The sequence below is a fragment of the Scheffersomyces coipomensis genome (assembly GCF_036884675.1).
Source record: "Scheffersomyces coipomensis strain NRRL Y-17651 chromosome Unknown DFJ63scaffold_6, whole genome shotgun sequence".
Taxonomy (NCBI): Eukaryota; Fungi; Ascomycota; class Pichiomycetes; order Serinales; family Debaryomycetaceae; genus Scheffersomyces; species Scheffersomyces coipomensis.
The window spans coordinates 1,030,060-1,045,248 of record NW_027042897.1 but is presented as its reverse complement, the minus strand read 5'-3'; the positions used below and the strand labels follow the sequence as shown (position 1 = coordinate 1,045,248).

Below are 15,189 nucleotides of genomic sequence, written 5' to 3'. Positions count from 1 at the left end.
CAAATAATTAACTTTAAAAAAGAATGATTTGAGACTGTAAATAAATATTCATGTATGTATCAATTAATTTATATATAATCTCCTCCTCCTTCTTCTTGTTCTACTTTTGATGTATATAAATTTTAAAGAATATCATTTGGATCATAATGTCAGAGAGACAACAATTAGCAGCTTATGGGAGACATCAATGGGACATGGTTAGAAAGAATTGGAAAACTAGTCTTTTTGCTTTATTCATTTTTCTAGCAAGTACGGGTCTTTTCTTAGGGTTTTTGATTCATGAAGTTCTTAAGAAACAGAGAGAAGCTAAGAAATCACAAGGATAATAATTCAGAAAGCTTTCTTCGCTTATTATCTAGATTTACAGGTTTTTTTATTCAAATCTCGTTAATACATGGTTTATTCTGTATGAATGCCTTCCAAGACATTCAAATATGTCAAATACACTAATTGATGAAATAGACATTTCTATGTTACAAATTAGTTGCTACACATAAATATTTAAAAATAGAGGATATCAAATGCACTTTGAGTGATTTTAGGATTTCCAATTAGAAATTCCATTCCAGTGGCTTAAATAAGGCTTTTGACATCATTTCGCCTCGTATATTCTATATAGAAAATCAACAAGAATACCATTTGAAGCTTATGATTCGTTTTTCTCCTCAAGTAAATTATCTTGTAAATGAAATGGGGCTTGTCTATTTTCTAATCATCACAAAAAATTATCTTAATATCTTGCCGTACGGTCATACGTTGCGACAAAAGAGTGTGTATCTATCTTCTAATCACCATGTCAAAAGTCTTCCTTTTTTGACAATTCTATAAATAATTCTATTTCCCGCTTCATAGTGTTTTTTTTGCATCATTATCTTCAAAGTTTTATAAATAATATAATTATACCTTTTAGTTCATATTATATATCAAGTCAGCCTGTTGCCTTTTAGTCATCGGTTATATCCAAACTAATTCATATTCCAAAATAGAGATTTCAACGAACGCAGAGATGGTAGATCAGATTAGGTATGCCGACCCTAGATTCATATCATTTCTAGGTATATTGGTAATTATCATATTATATTATAGTGGAAGTCTTGATCTTAACTATGGTTTTGGTGGTAGTACAACTGCTGCAGTTGTGAAAGATCTCGAGAAAACCATTCCAGATAGTCAGTTGGAATAATAATCATCACATTTGGAGTTTTAACAAATTCTCAAAAATTAGAGCATTCAAGGTGATACCTATAAAAAAAGACTCCTTATCTCAGTTTCCCCCACCCCCTGCCTCCACGCAGTAAAACAGAAACAACAACACAGTATTTATATCACACTAGAGATATGACGAAGTATATAAATCAATTGAATTAGAAATCACTGTATTATATATGCATCAGTTTTGAATAAGGGATGAAATTAAATTTTTTAATGTATAGTTCTTTATATAGAATTTCATATACGGCTTAATTACGTCAAAAATATTATTATTTTACCCGCGCAATTCCCAATTATAATTAGCGAGAAGAAGTTACTATAAATATATCGTAAATACTGTAACTTCAACTAGTATTTAAGTGTAATAAGTTTACACCAACATTTAACCAATGAGATTCCAACAATTACATTAAAGGAACTAAAATGAAATCTGTTTTATTAATATTATATACATCTTAAAGAAATAATCAAAATTTTGCAATCGTATTTCCACTAGTAATCTTATTATTGACTACCGAAACACCATCCTGGCTTTATAAGTCAATGACAGCTCTAATACAATCACCATGATGCATGTCTTCAAAAGCAGTATTGATGTTTGATAATGGATGTCTATGAGTTATGAATTCATCAACCTTTAATTTACCTTGCATATAATCTTCAACTATACCAGGTAATTGAGATCTACCTTTAACACCACCAAAGGCGGCACCTTTCCAAACTCTACCAGTAACTAATTGGAATGGTCTGGTGGCAATTTCTTTACCAGCAGCAGCAACACCAATAATAATAGATGTACCCCAACCTTTATGACAAGCTTCTAAAGCATTTCTCATAACATTAACATTACCAGTACAATCAAAAGTAAAATCACAACCACCATCAGTCATTTCAATTAATTTATCAACAATGGTAGTACCTTCTGGTAAAGTAGATGGATTGACGAAATCAGTAGCACCAAATTTATGAGCCCATTCTGATTTTTTATCATTAATATCAACAACAATGATTTTAGCAGCTTTTCTTTCAGCAGCACCTTGAACAACAGATAAACCAACACAACCAGCTCCAAACACAGCGACATTTTCACCAGCTTGAACATTGGCAGTGATAGTAGCGGCACCATAACCAGTAGTAATACCACAACCTAATAAACAAGTTCTATCTGGTTTAGCTTCTGGATTAACAGCAACCACAGAAATATCAGCCACAACAGTATATTGAGAAAAAGTTGAACAACCCATGAAATGTAATAATTCTTTACCTTTACAAGTAAATCTTGAAGTACCATCTGGCATAACCCCTTTACCTTGAGTAGCTCTAATTTTACCACATAAATTGGTTTTACCAGATTTACAGAATTTACATTCTTTACATTCTGGAGTATATAAGGCAACAACACTATCACCAACTTTAACACTGGTGACACCTTCACCAATAGATTCAACAATACCAGCACCTTCATGTCCTAACACGACAGGGAAAGCACCTTCTGGATCAATACCACTTAAGGTATAAGCATCAGTGTGACAAACACCAGTATGTGAAAGTTTGATACGGACTTCATGAGCCTTTGGTGGAGCAACTTCAATATCTTCAATTGATAATGGCTTTCCAGCTTCCCAAGCAACGGCAGCTTTACAAGTAATAGTCTAGAATGAATAATTAGTTAGTAAATCTGGGTCAAACTTCAATTGAGTAACTTAAAGTTATGGTAGATGTCGTTATGGTTATGCATAAACGATGGAGATATAACCACTAAGGTGATTTAAGGTTGCTATATATTAACCACTATATTTCCCCCATTCTTCTCCCTTCCCCTTATTTTCGCAAAGCCCGACAATCAGTACCAATGATTAAGCTTTCTTTCACAAACTATACATACTTTTCCAACGGTAGACATTGTTATTATTGATTCTTGAATTCTGATAGATATACAACTTTCTTAAGATTGAATAGAGATCCAAAAGAAAGAACTGAAAAATTAAGATTAAATCTGAATTGAATTGATATTTATATTTATGATCAAAATCTTTCAAAATTGCTCCTGTCATCATCGTCCGTTCTGACAGTAAGATTAAACGGCTTCTTTAGTCCTAATTAGGTAAAAAATTCCAGCACGTGATTTGCTTATACAAAATTTTTAATTTACGCGGATCAAGTTTATCTTTACCCGATTTGATTTTAGGTTGAAATATATATATATAGAGAGAGATTACGATGATTATAGATCAGATTGAATTGTAAGCATGTAATACCAGTTGAATTGCCGAGCTAATACCTTTTCAGCTGCGATGATGTGAGAATTTTTTCATTTCGTATCACGATTTTTGCAACTGTTATAATTAGTCATAGGGTTTATCTTACAAATAATGTTTACTATAGCCAAGGAATGGGAAATAATGGGTTAATAAATATGTATGTATGTATTAATAATCTAACTAACTGGTAAAAATCATAATACTGCTCCAAATCCAAATGTGACTTTGATCGATCTAATATAATAATCTTCAAAATTACCTCTAACACGATCTTCTTCTCCAATAGGTATACCAGAGAATTTAACTACCATTTTAGTTTCTCCAGCACCTTCAATCAATTGAATATCTAAATTGGCATAATGACCATCTTTCCAATCTTCTAATCTCCATGATTGAACAATCTTTTCATCTGGGATTAATTTAAGAATCTTTCCACTAACAGCTCCTCCAAATAATCTAAATTCACTATCGATTTTAGGTGGGAATGATTCAATTAATGGTGGTGCTCTTGACCAAGCAGCTATTCTATTGGCATCTAATAATGTAATATAGATTTGATTAGCTGTAGTATTGAAGATTGGTTCAAGATGTAAAGTTGATGTATTATATTTTGGAACTGTAGAAGATGAAGTTGTAGTGGTGGCAACTTTAGTGGTAGTTGGAGTGGATTTTGAAACAACCACATTAGACACATTGACATGGTTTGAACTACTTGGATTTGAAGCAGCTTGATTGGCTTTAGTATATGATGAATTCACTTTATCTTCAGATAATTGAATTTCAGAACCATGAACTTTAATCAAATCAATTCCAAATTGGATTAAAAGGGGTCTTAATGGAGGAAGCAATTTAGATTTAATAAAAGCAATCACTTTATCACTATCTGAATTCTCCTTATATGAACTAACCACAAATTGTAAATCACTTTCTTCAGAATCATAAGCTAATTCAGGAATAGTTATTGATCCTTCAATAGTTGATCCTTCAGATTTGATTTCACCTGTGAAATTCAATACTAATCTCAAATCAAATAATGAAATCACTTTCCCCTTACGTTGACATACTTCAACATCACCTTCAACTGATGAAACTTTGGAGATTATAGCTTTGAATTGATCATTTTCAACGGTATAATTATCTAATTTTTCTTTGAAATAAGTACGAGTCCAATCAATACAATTTTTATCGACCCAATGCCAATTATTTGGATTATTAACAACCATGTTTACAATGTTTAGAACTTTAATGTATGAATAATAAAGTTATGGAAACTTGTTGCTTAAATGTTGAAAAATTTAAAATTTTTGCGATCGGTATAGAAAACTCTAGAATTTTTAGGTGTATTACATCCAACCCGCAATAATTAACACGCTATATCTATGTCTATGGTACAATTAATGTTTATTTTAAACTAAGATTTTATACTATAAAACTAAGCATCTACTTCCATAGCATCAGCAGTTGATGTGAAATTAATCACTGTTTCTTCTATATCTAAGATATTCTTAACACTTTCTCTTAATACAGCGGTAGTACCTCTAGCAAATTTATAAGATCTTGCCTTTTCAGCTCTAACATTTGGAGTTAAATAATTTCTATATAATTCAGCATCTTTTCCAACTTCCATTACACATAAATCAACATTTGAACCAGAACCTAAATCATTCCAAATACCCAGTTCAATAGCATTAGCACATAATTTCATAGCTTCTTCTTTAGTCATATCTTCTTTAAAATTAGTTTCTAATACTGCCATAGCAGCTAAAGAACCTGAACCTAATGATTGATATTTACCTATATCAGTTGAACCATGAGCTTGGACTGATAATAAATGAGCACCAGTTGGATCAACACCAGCTACAATTAAATATGCACCTAAATGACCTTGATATTGAAATAAATGTTGTTTTAACATGGTTAAAGCAGTTATAACTCTTGGTTGTCTATTTTGAGCAAGAGCATGTAATTCCAAGTTGGAAGCTATTAATTGAGTTACCATTTCAGTATCAGCTGCAGTACCAGCACCAGCACACCAAATCTTTGGAGCTAATTGATGTAATTTTTCACAATTTTTATCAGCAACAATACTTCCAGCTGTAGCTCTAGTATCAGCCGCTATGACCACCCCATCTTTGAATTTACATCCAACGATAGTGGTACCGGTAGAAGTGGCCATTGGTTGACCAAACCCTTTGGCTGATAAAAATTGATTTCTTTGATAATTATCAAATCCTAATCCTGGCATGATTTATATATGTATATGTATATGAGTATGTGATGTATGATTATTGCAATTGAAGAAATTTAATGATATGGATAATTGTTCTGATTTACAATTGATTATATCTTGATGGTATCGTGATAGTAATATAGCTGAAGATTGGGATAATTGATAAAGATCAAACATATAAGTTAAACCTTTTGATGGTAAACCTTTTTGCCTTCCACTGGAGAACACCAAAATAATTTTTTGGTGAAAAGCACACGACCATTTCTATTTTTTTTTTATTTTGATTTTTATACAACACGAAATACGTAACTTTTCTGAATTAAAGGTGTGTTGCAAACAGTTTAAAGTTATCAGTATAAACCTTTAAAGAAGGGGGTAATTCAATCATTCCAATCCAATTCAATTGATTTGAATCAATTCATCATACAAGTCAGCTTTGGTTCCTTTAGGAGAGAAAGCCTGGCTTTGATTCCATACCCAGATCATTATTTATATACATACGCCGTTTGACTATTTTGTTTTTCACATATATAATATATACAAATCTTATATGTTGTCATGGCAGATCTATACGGATACATCACCCCAGCTAAGGTGAAAACCCTACTAGTCCCCATCAACAATTGTTCACAAGCAGACTTCAATCGATACTATGATATAATACGATCCAACGTAACTGAAATACGACTAATGGATATAACTCCTGACAATGATCTTCATTATTTCAATCCCCAAGCATTTCCAAATGGAAGAATCTTTCTTGATTTCCACATATCGGGTCCTGATAATGATTCAATCTTTCTTCATGATTTCGAACCCTTTCGAAAAACTTTCATCATCTTAGGTGTGGGTAAATATAGTGAAGATTTTAATAATGAAGATACTTTACATGATTTAAAAAAGCATTTCCCTGCATCAATTGTACATAATATAATCTTATTTGATACTCCAAATGATAAAGTAAAACAATTAAATAAATCAAATTCTTATACCTTTTATCATAATGGAATCTTACAACAAAATATAACCGCATTAGAAACTTTAATGTGTGATATAAGTAAAGGATTCCTCCGTTCATTGGATACTTATGCATCATCATATTCAAATATAACATTGAGATCTCCAGTATTAATCACCGATAGTCATTTATTAACGAGAACTATAAGTCATGCTCAAAAACGATTAAGTTCAGGCTCAACTTCATTCAAAGTTTCATTTGGAGGGTCAAGTCCAACTCATACCAATGGAAATGGTGGTAGTAGTGCTGGTAGTGCAAGTAGTGGAGGTCACTCTATCACTAGTAATTCTAATGGAAATCTAAGTCCAGCAGATGCAAAATCAAAAACTCAACAACGTCATACAGGTCGTCAATCAAAGTTAATGGGTAGTTTCTACCTTTTAGCAGGGAAATATAATGATGCCTTGAATTCATTCATTGATGCTACAATCAATCTTCGAAAATGTGATGATTATTTATGGTTAAGTAATGCATTAGAAGGTCTTGGAATTACAGTTTTATTATTACGATTCGTAGGAGCTAATTATAAAATACCAAATCAAATTTTAAATAATGTGCTTCAACTTAACAAGAGCAAATTACTGGCTTTAAGTACTGAAATATTATCTCCCAAACGAAATTCAAGTGATTCGTCCGTTAATGGTCATTCTACAGCAAAAGCCACACCATATTCCCCAAGAAACTCCTCAAGTAGTAACATCAATTTCTCATCTTCAGGTCCTATAACTGATTTCACAGCCTTATCCATTCCAGAGTTTGTCGGTTTAATATCGTCAAAAGTATTGCATTTTTATCAAATAAGTACTAATGATTTTGAAAATATGGTACCTGATATAGTATATGTTGAGGCCATATTAAGAATCATCAAATTTAAAATTGGAGTTTATCTTAGTGGAGGTTATGAATCAAAAGTTACTTTATTAGAAAGCTTGGTTAAATCAACTAAAGTCCCATCAACGGCAAGTATAATTGATACTACCTATTTCCTGAAATCAGATATACTAAACACCATCGATAATATTTTTAAATTACAATTAATCGATATGGGCATCATTGAACAATGTCGAGTTTATTGTACTCTTGCATCAATGTATACTGATCTAGGTATGTTAAGGAAACGAGCATTTATATTACGATTTTTATTAGTGGCCTTATTACCCAAATTAGAACAGAATTATAATTTGGTGAATAATGATGAATTAAAAGATATTCGAGATGAAGTTCATAGTATTCGAGATCTATTTGAATATTTATTCTTAATCTATGGAATAAATCTTGAATCGGAAAGTTCCGCCATTGATTCATCTATTCATTCTGAAAAGAGTTGGTTATCATTACAAATCCAAGTTTTAAGATTATGTATTCAAATATCAGAAGCTATGAAAGATTATAAATTCTTTTTACAATTGGGTACGTTATTATTAACAAGATATAGTCATTGTTTACCCACCGATGATCAAATCACCTTAAAGGAAAAAATCGATTCATTAATTTATTTATCAAATAGAAATAATTTAAATCTTAGTTCACCATATTGGGATCCATTTTTAGTTCGAAGAGTTCAATTTGTTAATAATAAAAACAAAGATGATATTATCCCATTTTCAGAATATGAAAAGAATACAGCTCAAACAGTTGGATTAGGAGATGTTAATACTAATAATGGATATGAGCAAACTCCTGAACCATTTTTATTTGATCCTTATAATAAAGTTGATAATAATGCTACCACTATTAATAGAGATAAATTACTTTTGAAAGATGAAGTTTATCAGCTTAAAGTTCTATTACAAAATCCATTTGCCTTTGAAATAGAATTAAATGATGTTTCAATTGTGACGGAAGATGATTTTAAAGTTCAAACTTTCAAGCATCATATACGATCGTTAAGGGTTATTAATAAAATGGGTGCTAGTTCTGGTCTACTTGGTAGAAATGTTACACAATCAATAAATACTACAAATTCATTAAAGAAAACCATGTCAACTTCATCAACCACATCAGTAGGACTTCCTGCTTCTATTCCTACCGCTCCAACTTTATCATCAAATGCATCATCCAATGTGGCAATGTCAAGTTTGATAGTTCCACCATTATCCACTGAGATTTTTCTGATTCCATTCAAACCTTTACAAGTGGGTGAATTAACTATCTTGGGATTTAATATTCAAATAGGTACTTGTAATCCTCAATTGTTTAAGATTATTGATGGTGAATTATTTAATGAAACCTCGTTCAAAGTGAAATCGATGGGGATTGGTGAAGTATCATTTGATAAAGCAAGTCATGAGAGATCAACCTTAGACGCCGTGATTCATAATTTAGAAACTTGTAATGTTAATGCCAGAACTTCAATACGAGAATTATCCTTAACTGTTATTCCACCTCAACCATCGTTATCCTTGACCAAGCTGCTGGTTAATAATGGATGGATTATGTTGTTAGAAGGGGAAATTTATAAGTTTTCCATTACTTTAACGAATCATTCCGATGTGTTGATTAATTATTTATCATTTTCATTTTGGGATTCTACTATTGAACCATTAAATAAACGATTAAGCACCAGTGTGGGGAATCAAACTTTACCAGCTGCCGAAATTTATGAAATTGAATATAATTTATTAAAAGTTAAACCATTTAAAATCTTGAATAAAGAAGCTATAAGTGAAGAGTATAAGACGATTGAACCCAGAAAGGAAATCACTATTGATTATGAAGTGATGGGTAAAAGAGGAATGAAAGAACTGAAATTAATTCTTGAATATAGTCATAAACAATTCGATGATGTGAAAAATAGTTTTATCAAACATATTAATGTGCCTTTGAATTTAACGATTTTATCCTCGATTGAGATTTTAGGATGTGATATTATACCATTATTTTCATCATCATTACAAGGATTCAAAGGAGAATATATTAATGATGGTAAAGAAGAGAATTTAAATGAAGTTTTGAAATTCATAACTTCAATCATTGAATCTCCCACTGAAGAAATTGGGGATTATTGTTTATTCATATTAGATATTCGAAATTTTTGGAATGAAAAATTAAAATGTCAATTTAATTATCAAATTAGTAAACAAAAACAATTCTCAATAACAGAAATTATTGAACCTAGTAAGACATCACGATTATTAATTCCTATCAAGAGAATTGGGAATGAAATAGATTTAACTAGATTGATTCCATCATTAAGACATAAACAATTTGTGAAGAATTATTTAATAAGTGAAGCTGATGATTTACAAATGAGAGAATTATTCTGGTTAAGACATTATATATTGGAAAATCTACATGGAACATGGGAGACCATTGAATCGAAGAAACGAATGGGATTAATTGAATTAAGAACGATTCGTTTAACTCCTAAAATGGCTAATGTCTTACAATTCAATAAGATACGAATCTTAACTTCTATTGAAGATGAGTTTGATAATCAACCATGTCATAAGGAAAGTAATCAATATTTATTAAAAGTTGATCAATTCTATTCATTAAAGACAGTTATTATAAATGAAGGGTTAGTTGATATTAAGGGAATTTTAAGACATTTACCTATTTCCATGAATATATTATCCACTACTAACAACATTAATGTGATTAAAGCTCAATTATCGATTGATAAGAAGATTTTAATTAATGGGGTTTTACAATCTACTATTCCAATGGTTAAAGCTGGTGAAACCATTGAACTTGAATTAACATTTTTAATCTTGGAAAGAGGTGAATATGAATGGGGATCAGTGTTGGATATCCTAAATCATAAACAAGGATTACAAATAGTTGGTCGTGAACCAATATACATAACTGCATCATAAAAATTATAGATTTTTGTTTATAATAATCAATTATTTTAATAATATGTACCATATTTAAATCATGTTTTGATTCATAAAAAATGACTCTTCTTCAATGAGTCCCATCTATATACAAGTAAAAGTGTAGTCATTTGTCATAATCATAGCTTTCAAGGTTCTCTTCTTGTACTACTTTCTAATTTGATTGGTAAAGGTTTAGCACCTTCAGCTTCTAATTTTTCAATATATCGTTGTCTAACCAAATCATTAAATCTCTTCTCTTGGAAATATTTAACCCAACTCTTAACACAATTGTTCTCAAATTCAACTTTTAAATCTCCACATTGTTTATCAACTTTTGATAATATTTTAGCATCTAATGAATTATCAATCTTATTTTCAGTTAAACATGCAAAGAATTTATCTCGTGAATCCCAACATACTTGACGTTTGGCTTTATTAGGAGGGACACTAGTGGTTTCCTCTTCTGATTTAGTAAAAAATCCCATCTCAATAGTCTTTTGGTATGAATTGAATACAATTATAAATGTAGTCTAGGGCTTTGGTTAACTCATAATTGATTTCGTTAATTTTTATAAAAATGACTTTTATTGAGAATTTTCGAAATAATTTGGTCATGTGATCTGACCCCCGTGACGAAATCTGTTTTCGCAACTATACAGAGAGATGAAATTTCATCTTGATTGTACGAAAACTACAGGTTATATATATATTAGTAACTATATTAATTAAAATGACTAAGATAATTTACGATTTTTAGACATTCGTTTTTTAGATATTGCAATCATTTTTTCAAGATTTTCTTTATCCCACATCACCCTTTTATCAAATCGTGGGACTGTATCAGGAAAGGTAGAATCATTATTACCACGATAATATCCCTGGTCCAGCATACCAAAATCTATTATTTTTATTTCTCCACTCAATTCTTCAATCATAAAGTTGTTCTCATGAATATCTCCATGGCTAAAGTGGAGCCCATGGAGATTTTTCATAAGTTCCCATAATTTTTCTTCTACCTCCTCATCTATGTCGATACAATCTAAAGTTACCCCTTTTATCTTGGATAACTTTATAAAAAACCCTCCAACAGATAGTTTATCACCTACTTCAATATATTTGTTTAAGTTATTGCTGATAAATCCAACTTGTTTTAGCGTTGCCATAGCGTTAAACTTAGGTGATAAAAATTCATATGCCATAGTCTCCCGAATAAAAAGGTCATACGACCTTTTTATTCTGTCTTTAAAGGGAGTATATTTATTGGTTGATTCGACCCTGCACCTCACAGGATCGAACACTTTGATAATATCACCGTCTTCATCTTCGAATACAACAGAATAATCATGTCCAATAAGCTTACCACTAATTATTGACTTAATTTTTATAGAACTTAAATCGAAGATTTCAAACCCAGATATCAATCTTGAGAAGTTGTCTAATGGAAGCTTCACTCCTACCAAGTTGAAAATATCATTTTCATAAGTATTGAGGCCCAGCAAATATAACTGAATGTCTTCACTCGAAATATCATGGACCATACTCGGAGCTGAAGAAGCTCCCTGATCAGTTGAACTATCAGCGCTTGAGGTACTATTCTTATCTGAAGCAAAATTGTTGAATACATTGGTATTACTTCTTGTCAAGGTCATGAACTCTGAAGATCTGAAACTTTCGTTTATGTTAGGTACTTTTATCAATATATCTCTCAAACCATCTAATAAGGTATACTGCTTTCGTATAAGATGACTTTTTTGATCTTCTGAAATGATTAGTGTTTTCTCAAATGCTTTTATAATTTCAGGGGAAGTATTAGTAGCAAATGTTAATGCAAAATTAAGGATAAACAATGGCAACGATAACTTTGAATTTACGCAATCATGGTAATATATTTTGCATTTTATTCCTCGTAAATTTGATACATTGTCAGTATCTAATGCTTGGTGGTCAGAAACAATTCCTATGGCATTTAAACCGTCAGTCATCACAAAACAATTGCTTCTCAATGTGAATGACTGATGAAACGCCTGAGAGTAATATTGCACAAAGGATTTTGATCCCAGGATACTCTTATCTCTGGATTTCACAAAATCAATGAATTTTTTCATCATTTTATCTCTCTTAATTTCTATAGGGATAGTGATTTTCTGGTTGTTATTGTTGTTGAATGACATAATAATGTCTGGTGTTGACTGTGTACTGATGTTTAGCACCTCCAATGTATTCGTCTCTTTCACAAATTTGATATCCTTAAAATTAACAAATACAAGTTTAGCAATTTGTAAGACGCATCTTAACTCGAATTCAACTTCCGATTGTAATTTGTCTTTATTTGATATGAATGGATATGTGAAATCGACAATTGATGGAATTTTATTTGGTTGAACATCAAAAATGGATTGATCAATTGAATTATGTACATCTTCCGTATTTGCCATAGGGTAAAAAAAACCATAATCCCTGAAGAATATATTTTTTTTTTCATTATAGAAGAATTTTCTGCTATTAAATCCGATATTTGTATTAGTGGTTTCTGACAATAATGTTGAATTGACATCAATCTTTAAGGTGGCAGACACATTACAACTCATATTCCACGGGAGTTGACATAACTTAAAAACCACGGTGTACCTCTTAAAAAACTCGACAGGTTCAACATCTATTTCTTCAAAGGAGAGTTTAAAGTTCTTATGAGCTATTAAAGCAGAAACAGTAACATAATTATTAACTGTCAGTGGGTCGTCATAATCAATGTCTCTTGAGATTATATGCAGATTTAATAATCGAAACAACATTATAAGTGAAGCTTTGTTGCTAGGTAAAGCTCGCATACTTAAATTCCTTTCAATTCCTAAATTCAGAATAACCATCGCGACTTCATCTTCTGGTAGCTCTTCAATAACCTTCAACCCTTTGTCGTATCGTCTTTTTATCTCTGGATCATCAAAAACAGTAAATAAATTAATTTTGTTTTGTTCATTTCGCTTATAAAAAGCAATGAATTCACTGCAGTCAAATAACTCAGTAAGGGAACCCATGATATACTTCGATATAAGTAGTAGTTTATACCTTCAATAACAATAATAATAAATAATATTTTATGAAAAGAGTAAAATGTAGACAAGATATGCGCGATAATAAGGTTGTTTTGGTGCATATAGTTGTTATGCTTAATGATGCGGCTCAGGGCCCATAATTAAAAAAATATATAAATACAACCATAAGGCTTTTTTTAAAAAAATTCATTGAACTTTGAACAAGTCTAGAGGAAAAGGGGGTCAATTCAGAATGTCTGTTTCGTCATCATCTAGTATTTATCGATTACAACCGGTTCATGACCATCATCATCATCATAATGATCAAGCAGTAGGAGATGATGAAGGAGATGATGAGCATCCTATAGCTTATGAAATTGAAGATCAATCAAATTTAGATCGTACATTTTTTAAAATTAGATATAGATCAAATTCAGCAGTTAGTAATACTTCATCAAATGAATTATCCCATTCTATCACTGCCTTGACTCCATTGTCGATCAATAATGCATCTCCAAATGTTTCCACTGCCATTACTACTCCTGCAGTATTACCTATTATAAAAGTATTGGGAACAGGAGGAACCATCGCTTCGAAAGGACAATCATCTCATCAAACTGCCGGTTATGAAGTCGATCTTACCATTGAACAATTAGTACAGAGTATTCCTGATATATCGAGCACATGTTTATTAGAATATGAACAAATTTTCAACATTGATTCGAAAGAATTCGATACCAGTCATTTATTACAATTATATACCAAGATAGTGGAAGATTTATCTCATTATGATGGAATAGTAATCACTCATGGAACAGATACGATGGAAGAAACGGCATTTTTCCTTCAATCCACCATCAATACATTCAAACCGATTGTGATTTGTGGATCCATGAGACCATCGACAGCTATTTCATCTGATGGTCCAATGAATTTATATCAAGCCATCGTCATTGCCTCCAATCGTGAATCAAGAGGTAGAGGAGTCTTAATTGCTTTGAATGATAGAATTGGATCAGGGTATTATATCACTAAATCAAATGCCAATTCCTTAGATACGTTCAAATCGATAGGTCAAGGATATGTGGGTAATTTCGTCAATAATGAAATCCATTATTATTATCCACTGGCTAAACCATTAGGATTAACATATTTCAACTTGACCGATGATAATAATGAAGATGCCACTACAATCATCTTACCTCAAGTTCATATCATCTACGCTCATCAAGGATTAGACAATCAATTATTGAAATTAACGATTGAACAATTACATTCTCAAGGATTGGTCATCGCTACCATGGGAGCAGGATCATTATCAGATGAGACTAATCAATATTTATATGATTTGATTGGGAATACGACTTTCCCCGTGGTGTATGCTAAGAGATCAATGGATGGGATGGTTCCAATTGGATCGATTCCAAAAGTCTTAAGTGAAGATGAAAAGAGAATTAATTTTAATAATGCTATTGCGGGGGGATATCTTAATCCTCAAAAGGCGAGAATTTTATTACAATTGTGTTTAAATCAAGGCTTAGACTTAAATGAGATTAAAAAGGTGTTTAAAGGTGTGTAATAATGATATTTAATAATAATAATTAGATTGTATATA

At 31.3% G+C, this 15,189-nt stretch overlaps 7 protein-coding genes across 7 annotated transcripts; 2 read left to right on the top strand and 5 right to left on the bottom strand. All coding sequences in view use genetic code 12, as the record gives it.

Moving 5' to 3' along the window:
• Nucleotides 1-1,745: 1,745 nt before the first annotated feature.
• Nucleotides 1,746-3,115, bottom strand: FDH3 (bifunctional alcohol dehydrogenase/S-(hydroxymethyl)glutathione dehydrogenase; the record flags this gene model as incomplete). Its single annotated transcript, XM_064907528.1, has 2 exons — nucleotides 1,746-2,864; nucleotides 3,098-3,115. The coding sequence occupies 2 exons, from the start codon at nucleotides 3,113-3,115 to the stop codon at nucleotides 1,746-1,748; spliced, it is 1,137 nt and encodes a 378-aa protein (XP_064760661.1).
• A 552-nt stretch (nucleotides 3,116-3,667) lies between these two features.
• On the bottom strand, nucleotides 3,668-4,696 carry AHA1 (Aha1p; the record flags this gene model as incomplete). Its single annotated transcript, XM_064906487.1, has 1 exon — nucleotides 3,668-4,696. One exon carries the CDS (start codon nucleotides 4,694-4,696, stop codon nucleotides 3,668-3,670), a length of 1,029 nt encoding a protein of 342 aa, XP_064760660.1.
• Nucleotides 4,697-4,800: 104 nt separating this feature from the next.
• PUP1 (proteasome core particle subunit beta 2) lies at nucleotides 4,801-5,989 on the bottom strand. The gene has a single exon (XM_064904196.1). It carries the CDS (start codon nucleotides 5,716-5,718, stop codon nucleotides 4,906-4,908), a length of 813 nt encoding a protein of 270 aa, XP_064760659.1. The 5' UTR covers nucleotides 5,719-5,989; the 3' UTR covers nucleotides 4,801-4,905.
• DFJ63DRAFT_320625 (uncharacterized protein) lies at nucleotides 5,859-10,586 on the top strand. Its single transcript, XM_064907217.1, has one exon. It carries the CDS (start codon nucleotides 6,262-6,264, stop codon nucleotides 10,537-10,539), a length of 4,278 nt encoding a protein of 1,425 aa, XP_064760658.1. The 5' UTR covers nucleotides 5,859-6,261; the 3' UTR covers nucleotides 10,540-10,586.
• Nucleotides 10,587-10,613: 27 nt separating this feature from the next.
• DFJ63DRAFT_222082 (uncharacterized protein) lies at nucleotides 10,614-11,151 on the bottom strand. Its single transcript, XM_064904195.1, has one exon. It carries the CDS (start codon nucleotides 11,025-11,027, stop codon nucleotides 10,689-10,691), a length of 339 nt encoding a protein of 112 aa, XP_064760657.1. The 5' UTR covers nucleotides 11,028-11,151; the 3' UTR covers nucleotides 10,614-10,688.
• Nucleotides 11,152-11,276: 125 nt separating this feature from the next.
• On the bottom strand, nucleotides 11,277-13,577 carry DFJ63DRAFT_315089 (uncharacterized protein; the record flags this gene model as incomplete). Its single annotated transcript, XM_064906486.1, has 1 exon — nucleotides 11,277-13,577. The coding sequence occupies one exon, from the start codon at nucleotides 13,575-13,577 to the stop codon at nucleotides 11,277-11,279; it is 2,301 nt and encodes a 766-aa protein (XP_064760656.1).
• A 250-nt stretch (nucleotides 13,578-13,827) lies between these two features.
• DFJ63DRAFT_337182 (asparaginase) lies at nucleotides 13,828-15,153 on the top strand (the record flags this gene model as incomplete). The annotated part of the gene is made up of 1 exon (XM_064908499.1): nucleotides 13,828-15,153. The coding sequence occupies one exon, from the start codon at nucleotides 13,828-13,830 to the stop codon at nucleotides 15,151-15,153; it is 1,326 nt and encodes a 441-aa protein (XP_064760655.1).
• Nucleotides 15,154-15,189: the final 36 nt, after the last annotated feature.